We start from the raw sequence: 17,557 nt of genomic DNA, 5'->3' as shown, positions 1-17,557 counted from the left end.
TTGTATTATTCTTTACACCATATATATGTGTGTTCATGCCCTCTTTCGTCTATATGCAATATATCACGGTAATAAAAAAAGCTTTTGAAGAGAATTATGAAGGCTATTTATTGTGTTACAGGCACTCCTGTTAATGGGCAGGTGTGCTTGAAAATCATCTTGTAATATTGTGATTCTGTTTCTCTAACCTTGTTACAGAGGTCTGTCTTAAAGATTTATTTAAAATAAAAAAAAAATAAAAACATTTGTTACTCACACAAAGTACTTGAATACCAAAGGTATTCTGTGCTTAAACTCTTGCTATTATCAGGACAGTAGCCTTGAAAATATTTAAACAAAATAAAGGAATAAAGTTCCTGTGAGTTTGAAAAATTTATACTCAAAATTATCTAAACTGTATTAACAATATCTTACAATACTTTTTCTCAAAAATTTAAAGTCACCTTTTTTACAAAAACAATACACAGATCATCAAAATAGAATAAAAACAGCTTACTTTCATTACACAGATAATGTTAACTGCTAATTCCTTAGAGTTCTAGATATTTTTCTGTATGAACTGTTTCATGCAAATGACATTACATGGTACCTATTTTTTAGAGCAGTTTTTGGTATACAGTAAAATTGAGAGGAAGGCACAATGCTTTCCCATATACCCCTGTCCCTCCACCCCCAAATGCATAGCCTCCCCCATTATCAACATCAGTCACCAGAGTGGGTCATTGTTAACCAGGGATGAACCTGAGTTGACTCATAATAATCACCCACAGATGACCTCAGGGTTCACTCTGGGTATTGTGCATTCTATGGGTTTGGACAAATGCAAAATGACCTATATGCATTATAATATCACACTGCCCTAAATAACCTCCATGCTCTACCTGTTCCTCCCTTCCCCACCAACCCCTGGCAAACATTGATCTTTTCACTGTCTCTGTAGTTGTGTCTTTTCCAGAATGTCATATAATTAGAATCATACAGTATGTAGCCTTCTCAAATTGGCTTCTTTAACTTAGTAATATGCATTTAAGCTTCCTTCATAGCTTTTTGTAGCTTGATAGCTCATTTCTTTTTAGTGCTGAGTAATATTCACTGTCTAGATATACCACAGTTTGTTTAACCATTCACCTTCTGAAGGACATCTTTGTTGCTTCATAATGCATACACTGCTTAATCCACTTTTTCAGGCAATGATTTTTCTGTCTCATCTAGAAGTTCGTACATATAGAAATGTAAAACAAATCATTTTAAGCAGGTTTGTCCAAATCCAGGACCATTTGTTGCATCTGGTGTGTTATTTAATCTAGAACAATCCGTTTTTTCTTATAACACTGGACTTGAAGAGACAAAGGCAGGCATCCTGCAGAAAGTGCCATCTTCTGGATCAGGTTGCTTCCCCAGAGTGTTCAGCAGGTTGCTCAGTCTCTTACATTTCCTATGAAGTGGAAGTTGGATCTGTAGCTGTGGTAGATTCAGGTTCAACATCTTGGGTAAGAATTCAGTGTCGATAGTGATAATGTTTCTTTGCACAGCCCTGCATTGGTGTGATGTCAGCCCGGCCCCCCTGGCACACAGTTTAATTTGTCCTCTTGCCAGTGGGAAGTAATCTGGGTGTTGCTAAATTGGCATATGAATTTCCAGTTCTTATCAAAATTTTCCTGCTGATTTTAGCTCTAAGTAACAATCCCTGACTAAAGAAAGCATTACATTAGGCATATGAAACTATTTTTTCTTAATCTGTAATCCTTTTCACATTTGTTAGTTGCTGTTTTCTTTGAAGTAGCTATTTCACATAGTGGGACTATTAGATTACTCTAAAATAACAGTTTCTTCTAATTACCAGTTTTCAAAGTAAGGTTTTATTTAATAGTGGCCTCAGATGAGATGCTGGAAGAATGTAAGCATATTTTAAAAATGTCTCTGGCCACTGCAGATACAATTTCTTGAGTACTTCCAGTGTATCAGGCAGTGTGTTAAAAGCCTTACATAATCTAATTCTTAGGATAACACAATAAGGTTTTAGAGATAGGAACGGAAATCCCGAGTGGTTAAATAACTTGATAAAGTTACTTGTGTGGGAAGTGACAGAGTTGGAATCAAACCCAAATCAGCTTGAGTCCAAAATCCATGCTTAATTCCTTTCATACATTTTTGTTGCATTTTACTTAAAAGCCAAATTCTATTTGTAATGCTGTTTGGATTGTTTCCCAGTTCATGAACACTAGCAATGAAAATGGTACTTAATAATTCTTATGAAATCTCTTCTTCCCTTCCCCCCTTTTTAAAAAAAATGTTTTTTACAGTGTGAAGAAAACACAAATCTTCAGGATACTACCCGCTACCTCAAACTTCCCTTTTCCAAGGGTATTTTCCTTGGGAATAATAGTCAAGCCATGAAAGCCACAAAGGAGTCTTTTTGGATAACATCTTTTCTCTGTTCCACAAAACTCACACAAAATGGTAATGTATAATACTGTTTATTTGAAAGCTCTTGTTCTTAAGTACTCATGTGAATTTTGGTAGGCATACTCAACAAATACCACTGTTACATTTAAGAACCTTGCACCAGAAAAACTGTTGGTCTTTCTGTTTATAAATTCCAATAAAATGGAAGCAGTTGTGCCCAGTGATCTGTTAAATGCCTGTAATTTAAGGATTTCATAATTATTCCAGTATTGGGATCCGACGACACACCTCTTCATATAAACCATCAAAACCCAACTGCTTAAAAAAAAACACACACACAAAGACTATACCACCTCCTTACTCTCTCTTGTTTTATAGTTGCATAGACAGTGCTAATTGCAGGCTTTAGAATAAAGGCTGTTTTTGTTTAATTAGATGGATATTGCTTTTCTGTGCTAGCATTGCTTTTTATGTCAGTGGTTGTTTAGCAAGTTATGATTAATAAAGCAAGCTCTTCTTCTTGGTAAATTGTCATGAAAACATCATCTGTAATGAAGGAAGTAAATTAACATTTTTGAGTTTTTTCATGGTTGTCACATAAGGCTTCTGGCTAACATCTGGAATGTCATATTAGTAAGGCAGATTCATTATGTGGAGAGAATCACGTCATAATAAGGTATTGTGTTTCATAAAATGTTCCTGTGCCTAAACATTTGTAAGTGGTATTAGTTCTTTCTACTAGTGTCATAGAATAGCATTTAGTGGGAAATTATTTCTTCTCTTAGAACATGGGTTCAGAAAAGAAGCAAAATGTAGTGCTGTGAGACTGACAACTTTCAAGAGACTTCTCTGTTTCTCATGTGGTGCTACCATATTTATAGAGAACTTTGGCAAATGATTCTTTCACATTTATATTAGTTTTTGTTTCTCCTCCTCCAAAAGTATTTTTGGAGAAATACGTTTTTAAATTAATCACATAATTTGTTTTTAGTAAATTGGATCAACTGTGGCTGTCACATGGTTAAGATATGTCAAATTATACCAGACTTGTATCAGTATTCAGTGGGTAATGATTTTACTTAAAACCTTCATTGACATACTCTGTAATGATTGTAAAGCATTTACCAAACCTCAGGTATTTTTTTATGGGGCCAGTCTACTCCCATGGAGGTTATGAAGATGATAAAATCACCCTGTTATTGACTCCCTGAAACAGAATTTTTATTCATCCTATGTGGATTAGTTGGATGTGTATGTTATAGAGCCTGGGTTCACATGCAACTGATTGCCTTTAGTAGAATTTTTTTCACGTTGTATTTTTTTTGCTGCTCTAATAGTGACTATAAACTTACTGGCTTTAAAACAAGGGAAGTGCATTATCTTTCAGTTCTGGAAGTCAGAAGTCTGGAATCAGTCTCACTGGGCTGCATTCCTTCTGGAAGCTCTAGGAGAAAATCTTTTGGCTTACCTTTTCTAGCTTCTAGGAGCCACCTGCATTTCCTGGCTCATGGGCCCTTCCTCCATCATCAAAACCAAAAGCATAGCATCTTCAAATCTCTCTCACTCTTTCTTCCACCTTTTAAGGATCCTTATAGTTACATTAGGCCCACTACAAAATCATTATAACTACCCCTTAAACTTAAAATCTTTGATTTAATCACATCTGTAAAATATCTTTGTATATAAACATATTCACAGGTTCCAGGAATTAAAACATGGACATCTTTGAGGGCCATTATTCTGCCAGCCACACAGATAAACCTAACAATAGATTATCTGCAATCAAAATATTTGACCTTGCATCCTTAATATGTTCTAGTTCTCAGATTTATGATGTTAGACAGAATTTTGAATGTAAGATAAAACCAATCCTGTGATTGAAAGTTGCTGTTTTGTAAAAGCAGAGAACATTTTCAGTTAAATAGGGGTCAATAAACTATTCTCAAAATCATTATATTAAACATCTCACTGTATGGTAGGCAATGCTTGGTTCATTTTTTGACACTGATAAATGCTTAATTATCATTTGACTTTGATTAACCTTGTCAGTATAAGACAGCTTAAAATGAACCAGGACATGAGTAGAGTATTTCAAAAAGATTGGAAGGAGGAAGGAAATTAGTTGATCTTCTTGAAATTTACATGCTAGACACACATCTCTGTGTAGAAATAATCCAGTTCCAAATTGGAATTAAATTGCTCTGTATTCATTTTACTCAAGTTGGAAATTATACAAATCCCATTTCCATTACAACTGGGCATTTAGTAAGTGATGTGGTCTCTAGGAACAATTTCCTTGAGTATATTTTCATTTCAGGATCCCTAAAATGTATCTGTCTGCACAGCTTTCTCTGTATTCCAACATGGTTATATGGTATGTCAATGCCAGAGCAGTCTGCTGGACATCTGTGATTGCCAGATCAAGTAGGTATTTTAAACTTCTTAAGAGCAGGGATCAGGAAAGGAATCAGAAAGAAAATTTGTTAACTTCCTTGGGCTGTGCAACACAACTTAGAAAAAAGTTAAAAAGAATGAAAATAATGCTAAATTTAGTCTAACAGTCATACTTCCCTATATCCCATTTTCCCCCAAATAATGGGTGGTTCATTCCATCTCTTCCTGAGATTGCCATTAAAAAAAAAAAGTAGGGATCATGTCATCCACCTATTTGATAACTCTTGGTAGATAGGCATACACCTAAGTGTTTATTTATTTATTTTTTGTTGATAATTATTTTTTATTGAAGGGTAGTTGACACACAGTATTACATTACATTAGTTTCAGGTGTACAACACAGTGATTCAACATTTATATACATGATAATTCTAGGTACCAGCTATCACCATACCAAGTTGTTACAATATTTTGACTATATTCCTTATGCTATACATTACATCCCAGTTACTTATTTATTTTATAATTGGAAGTGTATACTTTCTTTTTTTTTTTTTTTTGTTCTTGTTGTGAGGGCATCTCTCGTATTTATTGATGAAATGGTTGTTAACAACAATAAAATTCTGTATAGGAGAGTCAATGCTCAATGCACAATCATTAATCTATCCCAAGCCTAATTTTCGTCAGTCTCCAATCTTCTGAAGCATAACAAACAAGTTCTTACATGGAGAACAAATTCTTACATAGTGAATAAGTTACATGGTGAACAGTACAAGGGCAGTCATCACAGAAACTTTTGGTTTTGCTCATGCATTATGAACTATAAACAGTCAGTTCAAATATGAATACACATTTGATTTTTATACTTGATTTATATGTGGATACCACATTTCTCTCTTTATTATTATTATTTTTAATAAAATGCTGAAGTGGTAGGTAGATACAAGATAAAGGTAGAAAACATAGTTTAGTGTTGTAAGAGAGCAAATGTAGATGATCAGGTGTGTGCCTGTAGACTATGTGTTAATCCAAGCTAGACAAGGGCAATAAAACATCCACGTATGCAGAAGATTTCTCTCAGAACAGGGGGGGTGAGGTTCTAAGCCTCACCTCTGTTGATCCCCAATTTCTCACCTGATGGCTCCCCTGGGACTGTGCCTGTCTTAGGTTGTTCCTCCCTTGAGGAATCTTACCCGTCTCTGGCTAACCAATCATCTTTCGGGGCCATACAGGGAAACGTAAAGTTGGTAAGTGAGAGATAAGCCATATTGTTTGAAAAGGTTAGCTTTTTACTTCTTTGCATATTTATGCCCTGTGGCTTCTATGCCCAGCACTTGTCTTGAGGCATCTTTACCACTTGGAAGAATTATGATACTCGGTAAATTTGGTATGAGGCACGAATTCTATTTAAGGGTTGTAATTAGGAAGGAAGAGGAAAAGCTATAGAAGTAGCAGGCGGAAGAAAACATGGGAAGATTGATTATTTCTTTGACATATCTTCTTGTAGAGTAACTTCAGCATGTATAGGTTTTAAGCTACTACTTAAATTGCGCACACACATTAACATAATAGGAGTATAGTTACATAACCAAAGCATACCTGTAATTACCAGCCATCTCCAGTGAAACCAAGAAAACCATTAAGGCACCTTAGGCATTTGTGAAAACTTATCTATGATATGGTGGATATTGTCCAACTGAACTTGAACAGTCTGAGAGAAATCAGACAAATTAAAACAACCCATTCCTGGGGACTGTTCACATCCCATATGTTCTTTTAACAGTAAATAGTCTGTAGTTGTAAGATTTTGGAGCGCTACAATTTGCACTTCTCCTAATTCTTGGTTGAGTTCCAACAGTATAGATCCAGTCAAATTTGTTGTTTTACTGTATGCACAGGCCAGCTTAGATATCTCCTTCTTCATTCCCATGGCAAGTCCAGGAACTGGAAGGATGAGTACATCTACAGCTGTAACAGTGCGTGGATCTTTGTTGGGGTTTTTTGATGATCATCTTCTGGCATGAGTCTTCCCGAGAGTGCTGATGCTGGAAGTTCTTTTTCATATCGTATCTTAGTTCATTTTCGGGGTAGCCCAATTAGGCTTTGATCCTCTGTATAAACACAAACAGACCCTTTGCCTAAACTTTTATATGCCCTTTATTCCCTTGTGTAGAACTCACTGGAGGTCACCACAAAGGAACTGCCTTTTTTGTTGTTGTTGTTATCATTAATCTACACTTACATGACAAATATTATGTTTACTAGGCTCTCCCCTATACCAGGTCCCCCCTATAAACCCCTTTACAGTCACTGTCCATCAGCATAGCCAAATGTTGTAGAATCACTACTTGCCTTCTCTGTGTTGTACAGCCCTCCCCTTTCTCCCACCCCCCCATGCATGCTAATCTTAATACCCCCTTCGTCTCCCCCCCTTATCCCTCCCTACCCACCCATCCTCCCCAGTCCCTTTTCCTTTGGTACCTGTTAGTCCATTCTTGAGTTCTGTGATTCTGCTGCTGTTTTGTTCCTTCAGTTTTTGCTTTGTACTTATATTCCACAGATGAGTGAAATCATTTGGTATTTCTCTTTCTCTGCTTGGCTTGTTTCACTGAGCATAATACCCTCCAGCTCGATCCATGTTGCTGCAAATGGTAGGATTTGTTTTCTTCTTAAGGCTGAATAATATTCCATTGTGTATATGTACCACATCTTCTTTATCCATTCATCTATCAATGGACATTTAGGTTGCTTCCAATTCTTGGCTATTGTAAATAGTGCTGTGATAAACATAGGGGTGCATTGGTCTTTCTCATACTTCATTGCTGCATTCTTAGGGTAAATTCCTAGGAGTGCAGTTCCTAGGTCAAATGGTAAGTCTGTTTTGAGCATTTTTATGTACCTCCATACTGATTTCCACAATGGTTGAACTAATTTACATTCCCACCAGCAGTGTAGGAGGGTTCCCCTTTCTCCACAGCCTCACCAACATTTGTTGTTGTTTGTCTTTTGGATGGCAGCCATCCTTACTGGTGTGAGGTGATACCTCATTCTAGTTTTAATTTGCATTTCTCTGATAATTAGCGATGTGGAGCATCTTTTCATGTGTCTGTTGGCCATCTGTATTTCTTTTTTGGAGAACTGTCTGTTCAGTTCCTCTGCCCATTTTTTAATTGGGTTATTTGCTTTTATTTGTTGAGGTGTGTGAGCTCCTTATATATTCTGGACATCAAGCCTTTATCGGATGTGTCATTTTCAAATATAGTCTCCCATACTGTAGGGTTCCTTTTTGTTCTATTGATGGTGTCTTTTGCTGTACAGAAGCTTTTCAGCTTAATATAGTCCCACTTGTTCATTTTTGCTGTTGTTCTCCTTGCCCGGGGAGATATGTTCAAGAAGAGGTCACTCATGTTTATGTCTAAGAGGATTTTGCCTATGTTTTCTTCCAAGAGTTTAATGGTTTCATGACTTACATTCAGGTCTTCGATCCATTTTGAGTTTACTTTTGTATATGGGGTTAGACAATGGTCCAGTTTCATTCTCCTACATGTAGCTGTCCAGTTTAGCCAGCACCATCTGTTGAAGAGACTGTCATTTCGCCATTGTATGTCCATGGCTCCTTTATCAAATATTAATTGACCATATATGTCTGGGTTAATGTCTGGATTCTCTAGTCTGTTCCATTGGTCTGTGGCTCTGTTCTTGTGCCAGTACCAAATTGTCTTGATTACTATGGCTTTATAGTAGAGCTTGAAGTTGGGGAGTGAGATCCCCCCTACTTTATTCTTTCTCAGGATTGCTTTGGCTATTCGGGGTCTTTGGTGTTTCCATATGAATTTTTGAATTATTTGTTCCAGTTCATTGAAGAATGTTGCTGGTAGTTTCATAGGGATTGCATCAAATCTGTTTATTGCTTTGGGCAGGATGGCCATTTTGACAATATTAATTCTTCCTAGCCACGAGCATGGGATGAGTTTCCATCTGTTAGTGTCCCCTTTAATTTCTCTTAAGAGTGACTTGTAGTTTTCAGAGTATAAGTGTTTCACTTCTTTGGTTAGGTTTATTCCTAGGTATTTTATTTTTTCTGATGCAATTGTGAATGGAGTTGTTTTCCTGAATTCTCTTTCTGTTGGTTCATTGTTAGTGTATAGGAAAGCCACAGATTTCTGTGTGTTGATTTTGTATCCTGCAACTTTGCTGTATTCCGATATCAGTTCTAGTAGTTTTGGGGTGGAGTCTTTAGGGTTTTTTATGTACAGTATCATGTCATCTGCAAATAGTGACAGTTTAACTTCTTCTTTACCAATCTGGATTCCTTGTATTTCTTTGTTTTGTCTGATTGCTGTGGCTAGGACCTCCAGTACTATGTTAAATAACAGTGGGGAGAGTGGGCATCCCTGTCTAGTTTCCGATCTCAGAGGAAATGCTTTCAGCTTCTCACTGTTCAATATAATGTTGGCTGTGGGTTTATCATAGATGGCCTTTATTATGTTGAGGTACTTTCCCTCTATTCCCATTTTGCTGAGAGTTTTTATCATGAATGGATGTTGAACTTTGTCAAATGCTTTTTCAGCATCTATGGAGATGATCATGTGGTTTTTGTCTTTCCTTTTGTTGATGTGATGGATGATGTTGATGGACTTTCGAATGTTGTACCATCCTTGCATCCCTGGGATGAATCCCACTTGGTCATGGTGTATGATCCTTTTGATGTATTTTTGAATTCGGTTTGCTAATATTTTGTTGAGTATTTTTGCATCTACGTTCATCAGGGATATTGGTCTGTAGTTTTCTTTTTTGGTGGGGTCTTTGCCTGGTTTTGGTATTAGGGTGATGTTAGCTTCATAGAATGAGTTTGGGAGTATCCCCTCCTCTTCTATTTCTTGGAAAACTTTAAGGAGAATGGGTATTATGTCTTCCCTGTATGTCTGATAAAATTCCGAGGTAAATCCATCTGGCCCGGGGGTTTTGTTCTTTGGTAGTTTTTTGATTACCGCTTCAATTTCGTTGCTGGTAATTGGTCTGTTTAGATTTTCTGTTTCTTTCTGGGTCAGTCTTGGAAGGTTGTATTTTTCTAGGAAGTTGTCTCTAGGTTTCTCCTGGGTTTCCCAGCTTGTTAGCATATAGGTTTTCATAGTATTCTCTAATAATTCTTTGTATTTCTGTGGGGTCCGTCATGATTTTTCCTTTCTCATTTCTGATACTGTTGATTGGTGTTGACTCTCTTTTCCTCTTAATAAGTCTGGCTAGAGGTTTATCTATTTTATTTATTTTCTTGAAGAACCAGCTCTTGGTTTCATTGATTTTTGCTGTTGTTTTATTCTTCTCAATTTTATTTATTTCTTCTCTGATCTTTATTATGTCCCTCCTTCTGCTGACCTTAGGCCTCATTTGTTCTTCTTTTTCCAATTTCGATAATTGTGACATCAGACCATTCATTTCGGATTGTTCTTCCTTTTTTAAATATGCTTGGATTGCTTTATACTTTCCTCTTAAGACTGCTTTTGCTGTGTCCCACAGAAGTTGGGGCTTCGTGTTGTTGTTGTCATTTGTTTCCATATATTGCTGGATCTCCATTTTGATTTGGTCATTGATCCATTGATTATTTAGGAGCGTGTTGTTAAGCCTCCATGTGTTTGTGAGCCTGTTTGCTTTCTTTGTACAGTTTATTTCTAGTTTTATGCCTTTGTCGTCTGAAAAGTTTGTTGGTAGGATTTCAATCTTTTGGAATTTACTGAGGCTCTTTTTGTTGCCTAGTATGTAGTCTATTCTGGAGAATGTTCCATGTGCACTTGAGAAGAATGTATATCCCGCTGCTTTTGGATGTAGAGTTCTATAGATGTCTATTAGGTCCATCTGCTCTACTGTGTTGTTCAGTGCTTCCGTGTCCTTACTTATTTTCTGCCCGGTGGATCTATCCTTTGGGGTGAGTGGTGTGTTGAAGTCTCCTAGAGTGAATGCATTGCAGTCTATTTCCCCCTTTAGTTCTGTTAGTGTTTGTTTCACATATGCTGGTGCTCCTGTATTGGGTGCATATATATTTAGAGTGGCTATGTCCTGTTGTTGGACTGAGCCCTTTATCATTATGTAGTGTCCTTCTTTGTCTCTTGTTACTTTCTTTGTTTTGAAGTCTATTTTGTCTGATATTAGTACTGCAACCCCTGCTTTCTTCTCGCTGTTGTTTGCCTGAAATATGTTTTTCCATCCCTTGACTTTTAGTCTGTACATGTCTTTGGGTTTGAGGTGAGTTTCTTGTAAGCAGCATATAGATGGGTCTTGCTTTTTTATCCATTCTATTACTCTGTGTCTTTTGATTGGTGCATTCAGTCCATTAACATTTAGGGTGACTATTGAAAGATATGTACTTATTGCCATTGCAGGCTTTAAATTCGTGGTTACCAAAGGTTCAAGGTTAGCCTCTTTAGTATCTTACTGCCTAACTTAGTTCGCTTATTGAGCTGTTATATATACTGTCTGGAGATTCTTTTCTTCTCTCCCTTCTCATTCCTCCTCCTCGATTCTTCATATGTTGGGTGTTTTGTTCTGTGCTCTTTCTGGGAGTGCTTCCATCTAGAGCAGTCCCTGTAAGATGCCCTGTAGAGGTGGTTTGTGGGAAACAAATTCCCTCAGCTTTTGTTTGTCTGGGAATTGTTTAATCCCACCATCATATTTGAATGATAGTCGTGCTGGATACAGTGTCCTTGGTTCAAGGCCCTTCTGTTTCATTGTATTAAATATATCATGCCATTCTCTTCTGGCCTGTAGGGTTTCTGTCGAGAAGTCTGATGTTAGCCTGATGGGTTTCCCTTTATAGGTGACCTTTTTCTCTCTAGCTGCCTTTAAATCTCTTTCCTTGTCCTTGATCTTTGCCATTTTAATTATTATGTGTCTTGGTGTTGTCCTCCTTGGATCCTTTCTGTTGGGGGTTCTGTGTATTTCCGTGGTCTGTTCGATTATTTCCTCCCCGAGTTTGGGGAAGTTTTCAGCAATTATTTCTTCTAAGATACTTTCCATCTCTTTTCCTCTCTCTTCTTCTTCTGGAACCCTTTTAATACGGATATTGTTCCTTTTCGATTGGTCACACAATTCTCTTAATATTGTTTCATTCCTGTAGATCCTTTTATCTCTCTCTATGTCCGCTTCTGTGCGTTCCTGTTCTCTGGTTTCAGTTGCATCAATGGCCCCTTGCATCCTGTCCATTCTGCTTATAAACCCTTCCAGAGTTTGTTTCATTTCTGTAATCTCCTTTCTGGCATCTGTGGTCTCCCTCCGGACTTCATCCCATATCTCTTGCGTATTTCTCTGCATCTCTGTCAGCATGTTTATGATTTTTATTTTGAATTCTTTGTCAGGAAGACTGGTTAGGTCTGTCTCTTCTCTGGTGTTGTCTCTGTGATCTTTGTCTGCCTGTAGTTTTGCCTTTTCATGGTGATAGGAATAGTTTGCAGAGCTGGGACGAGTGACGGCTGGAAGAACTTCCCTTCTTGTTGGTTTGTGGCCCTCCTCTCCTGGGAGAACAGCGGCCTCTAGTGGCTTGTGCTGCGTAGCTGCGCGCAGACAGGGCTTCTGCTTCCTGCCCGGCTGCTATGGAGTTTATCTCCGCTGTTGTTGTGGGCGTGGCCTGGCTCGGGCAGCTACTACAAAGTGGTGGAGTCGCGTTGGAGCAGGAGCGGCTGGGAGGCTATTTATCTCCGTAATGGGCCTCCCTGCTCCCTGCAGCCCAGGGCTTAGGGTGCCCAGAGATCCCTGGATTCCCTACCTCTGGATTAAGTGTCCCGCCCTGCCCGTTTAAGACTTCCAAAAAGCACCCACCAAAACAAAACGACCACAAAAAAAAAAAAAAATTTTTTTTTATTTTAAAAAATAAATAAATAAATAAATAATTGCCGCTCGTTTTTCTTTATTCTCCGGCGCCAGCCTCAGGCATCTGCTCACCAGACTTGGTGCCCTGTTTCCCTAGTATTCGGGTCCCTATCCCTTTAAGACTTCCAAAAAGCGCTCATCAAAACAAAACAGAAAAAAAAAAAAAATGGCCGCTCGCTTTTCTTACATCCTCCTTCGCCAGGCCTCCGGTGCCCGCTCACTGTTCTTGCTGCCCTGTTTCCCTAGTATCCAGGGACCCCGCGCATGCACTGTGTCTGCGCTGTGGCTCAGATGGCTTGGGCTGGGTGTTCAACAGTCCTGGGCTCCGTGTCCCTCCTGCTCTGCCTATTCTTCTCCCTCCGGGAGCTGGGGGGACGGGCGCTCAGGTCCCGTGGGGCCGGGGCTTGTATCTTAACCCCTTTACGAGACACTGGGTTCTCGCAGGTGTGTATGTGGTGTGGATGTTGACCTGTGTCCTCTGGTCTTTATTCTAGGAAGAGTTGTCTTTGTTATATTTTCTTAGATATATGTGGTTTTGGGAGGAGATTTCCACTGCTCTACTCACGCCGCCATCTTGGCTCCCTCCCACCTAAGTGTTATTGAATGGAATTCATACAACTGATATTTTCTGTACTAAGTCATAGCTCCTAATTTGCAACTAACATATCTTCAAGTGGCTGAAATAGAGACCTAAGAGATGACAATTTTAACTTAATTCTGTACTTTGCCTACATAACTAATTGTGTCCCAAAGGACATACTACTTTACTCTTCCTTTTGTTCCATAATAAGCAGTCTCTAAGAGAGTCATCAGACTTCTTGCCGGAAAGATGGCCACCTGATCCTATTGTCTGGACCGCTGTCATCTGCTTTCCAGGTTCCCCACTGCTGCCTGTGGTGACGCCACTTCGGCTAGCAGAGCCACCTCCCTTCTCTGCTCACTCTCCACTCTGCACCCTGGGCCTGCCCTGGGCGCCCCACAATGGCCTGGCTCCCAGGGCCAGGGACAGAGAGCAAAGAGACGGAGTGCGAGCCATAGTGGAGGTGGCGTGGGACGTAGGGGGAAGCGCATCAGGGAATTAGAGTAGGGGGCCAGGGCAGAGAGGCTTCCTGAAGTTGGATGCAGGCAGTAGGAATCAGCCAACAGACGGGAGGGCAGCAGAGAGCTGTCCTGCCACCGTAGGTCTCACGGTGCAGAAATTCTAATATTCTAAATATAAATAACCAGTCATTTTGGAAAGGGTTTCAATCACACCTCCAGGATGTCTGAGTTAGACAAGAATATTGAATATTTTCAGGTTTTTCTGTTAGGAAAATATAAATCTCTTTTTTAAGAGTAGTTTTGAAATGCCCTAATTTTTCTTATTCTAAATCCTCCTCCTCCTCTTATCCCTGTTTGCATAGGTGAACCTTCCTATTTAGTACTGAAGTTCTCACTCTTAAGTCCTTTGTGGAGTCTCCTCTGGAGTCTGGCTTTGGTGGATGTTGCTTCTTTTTCCTCTTGAGATGATTCAAGCTTTTTGTCATCTCTGTTCATTGCATCATTATTTTCTTTCTCATCCTAACTACTTCTTTGGTTTCTTGTATTTTTTTAATTTGTTTGTTTCCATGTTGGTCTTTCTGTCTCTGAGTAAGTCCCGTTTGGGTTTCTTTGGAAACAAATGCTTTGAAGTGGATTTTTTACTCTTAATTCTGGAAATCCCTCCTGGCTTCTGTCTTTGCCATTCTGGTTTCTCAGCACCCCCTGAGCACGGAGGCCACCCTGCCAGGCTTCCCTGCCTCAGGCACTTCCGCACACATGAGCTGTGTCATTTCTTACTGCATTCATTGGCCTCCAGATGCCACCATCTCCCTGCTCCCTTTGGAGGCTACTGAAGCTGGACACCATGGTCAGCAGCTTTTCTAACTTCTGCCCAGGAGGCACAAGGGAAGAATATATTCCCTCACCAGGTGAAGGGGCCCTTGAAGGACCCTGCAGATGCCAGGCCCAGGTGTTGTCGGTTTAGGAAGGAGCTTGAAGAGCGAGGGCCCTTCCCTTGCCTGGAATCTGGGGTGGAAATGACGATAGAATTCAGGAACTGACCCCCTCAAGTCCAAGGGCTCACTAGATGATCAGAGAATTGACTGGACATGCCATCATTGTGCAGGGACCATCTAGTCCTGCCAGGTTGGGGTCACATTGTCAAGAAGACCTTCATTGCCCAGTGGAATTGGTTGCTAGGCAGCCCACTATGTACTTGGGGCACAAATATAAATAAAGCAGGTTCCCAATCCCCAAGAAACTCCCATTTTAATGGCAGGAGGTGGAAAATGAGTCAACAAATACTTACCAAGTGCCTGCTGTTTGCCTGCTCTGTTCTGGGTGCTGGGAATAAATAGGGCCAAGGTTGGCATGGATTTGTTCTTTGGAGTTTACAGTCCAGTGGGAGGAAAGACAAACAACTGTTAATAGTAAAATAAGTATTGCTGTGAGGTGGGAGCATGTGGGGGATAGTTGCTCAGTCTAGAGATTTCAGGTAAGACTTCCTGAATGAAGCAGTAGCTAATCTGAGAACTGAGGGGTGAGTAGGCATTTGTAAGTCAAGCATATTGGGAGGGGAAAATAATTAGAACACACTGTAATGAATGCCATTAGAGGGCTCGTCACAGTCTGGGGAAGCATGCATCTTGGATGACCAGGAAGAGTAGGCAGCACGTTTAACAATTCAACTTCTGCCAGTGGAACACTTTTATGTGAGAGACTGTTATCTCTAAAGGCAATTTCCTTTTCTGTCTGGAAAGGTGATATGCTTGATCTTTTGAAATGGAGAACACACCCAGACAAGATCACAGGCTGTCTCTCTAGATTAAAAGAAATCGATGGCTCAGAGATAGTAAAGGTATATGCTATTTTGTTATCCCTCTTTTGGAAATTCATGGAATAAAGACTCATTTGGAGGGGAGGGCTAGATATTATTTTATTTATTCATTAATTTTTTTCTTTATCTAACAGTTTCTACAAGATACACTGGATACCTTATTTGGAATTTTAGATGAAAATTCCCAAAAATATGGGTCAAAAGTGTTTGATTCCTTGGTAAGTTTAAATTTACTTTAATTAGATCTTAGTAATTTTGTCTCTGAATCTTGACTTTCATAAGGCTGTTTGGGGGAATGTGTGCTTGTTAACGTAAGAGTTCACTTAAAAAGAACTAAAAAAACCTTGGTTTGCATTTGGTTTAATAAAGCCCAATTTTCTTTTTAGGTTCACATAATAAATTTGCTGCAAGATAGCAAATTTCATCATTTTAAACCTGTAATGGACACTTACATTGAGAGTCATTTTGCTGGAGCACTGGCACACAGGTAGGGTCTTTTATCTTATAATTGGTTTAGAAGCAGTTCCTTTCGAGCTCTTCTAAGCAGAACCAGCAATATAGGAAATTTAAAAGGCAGTGTAGGAAGAAATGAAGCAAAACAACTGAAGTGTCTCTTAAGACAGTATCTTCCTTTCTCACACACCTTCTTTTAATGGCTAGAACTTACTTTGAATAAAGACAAAAAAAAGGGTTGGGGGGGAGACTTCCTGAAACCTAAAATATAAAGTGTTTTCTTCTTGTCTCTATTTCACTTGCTATTCTTTGGTCTAAAATGTCTGGTTATTTCACCTTGGCTGCCAAGAGCCTCATTTAATCAGCACACTCCTGGAAGATTTTTGGTGTCAGGGAAAACAGCCTTTGCCGTCATACCTTGTTAAAAAACGGTTCATTCATTCATTCATCCATTTATCCATTCATCCATTCCTCTGGTCCTGTTTACTGAGTGCCTGCTGCATGCCAGGCACCCTCCTTTGTGCTGATTAATGTGAAGGCCTGGTCCCTGGCTATAAGCAGTTCAGCCACGAGATGCTATCCTTTGATATTAGCTGCCATTTTAACTGCTCATCCTGTCCTATTACCTCAAATTATGTAAAGTGAATGAATAATGACATGCTTCAGCCAGTACCTGCCTCCATGTAGCTTGGCTCACCGGAAGGCAGCCACTTCTCTCTGTCCTGTGCCAAGCACCTTCTCTGTCATTGGCCCTGCTTGAGTAACAGCCGTGGTGTGCCCCAGTGTCCTCTCTCCTCTCCAATACTGTCATGGCTATTCTGCGCACATTTTGCCTTATATCTTAAGCATCCATAGGCGTGCATGTACAGGCACAACCATGTATTCCCAGAGGTGTGGTAAAAGAGCATGGAACCAGAATTTTGTCTCTTTCCCCACATCTGTGGGATGTATGAAGATAGTAGGTAATCAAATAAGCATTTGGCCCTGTTACCTTGGTATTTCTTATCATGGCATGTTAGATTTCTGCCTCCAACCTTTAAATGAATGGAGTTATTTTTGCAAGACTTGACCCTCTGTCACATGATTTTTGCAGAGGGTGAAAGGGAACAACAGGGGTAGTTTGAGATGTTGGCCTTGCTCTGCCGCTCAGAGGGGCAGTCTGGGCCCTAGTATGAGAGGTCACCACTTCCAACAGAAATTGTCACTGAAGCTAAAGAACAAGGGAGTAATTTCCAACTCTTCAGGTTGGCGAGGAAAGCAGATAATCAGTCCTAACAAGACAAATAAGGCCTTGGGCTTAAAGTTCTTGGGCTGTGGGTGGTCAAAACCTCACTGACGTACTGTCTCTGAAGTAGCATTTCTGGCAGCATCCACTACGGGCACCTCCATGTATTCTTCCCTGACTGAGAGAGGAGAGGAGCATTTAGAGAAACTGCTCAGTTTCCTAGGAACCAAGAACTGACCAAAGTCAAAGATAGCAGACTGCAATCATGAGAACTGTTAGGGTTTTTTTTTTTACTCAATTTTTTGTTTCTTAAAAAAAATATATATATATATATCTTGGCTCTTCTGGAAATGCTCCTATTA

At 39.5% G+C, this 17,557-nt stretch overlaps 1 protein-coding gene across 1 annotated transcript in view; it reads left to right on the top strand.

Moving 5' to 3' along the window:
- Positions 1–17,557, top strand: part of DOCK4 (dedicator of cytokinesis 4) — a 418,723-nt gene that overhangs the window by 287,423 nt on the left and 113,743 nt on the right. Inside the window, exons 17-20 of the mRNA XM_036897350.2 lie at positions 2,304–2,460; positions 15,441–15,538; positions 15,652–15,735; positions 15,904–16,004. Of these exons, the coding sequence (XP_036753245.2) occupies positions 2,304–2,460; positions 15,441–15,538; positions 15,652–15,735; positions 15,904–16,004 (440 nt within the window). The remainder of the gene's footprint in view (positions 1–2,303; positions 2,461–15,440; positions 15,539–15,651; positions 15,736–15,903; positions 16,005–17,557) is intronic.

This window comes from Manis pentadactyla, chromosome 7 (genome assembly GCF_030020395.1).
Source record: "Manis pentadactyla isolate mManPen7 chromosome 7, mManPen7.hap1, whole genome shotgun sequence".
In the NCBI taxonomy this organism is placed as follows: Eukaryota; Metazoa; Chordata; class Mammalia; order Pholidota; family Manidae; genus Manis; species Manis pentadactyla.
The sequence above is the reverse complement of the archived record's forward strand: the minus strand, read 5'-3'. Positions and strand labels throughout refer to the sequence as shown.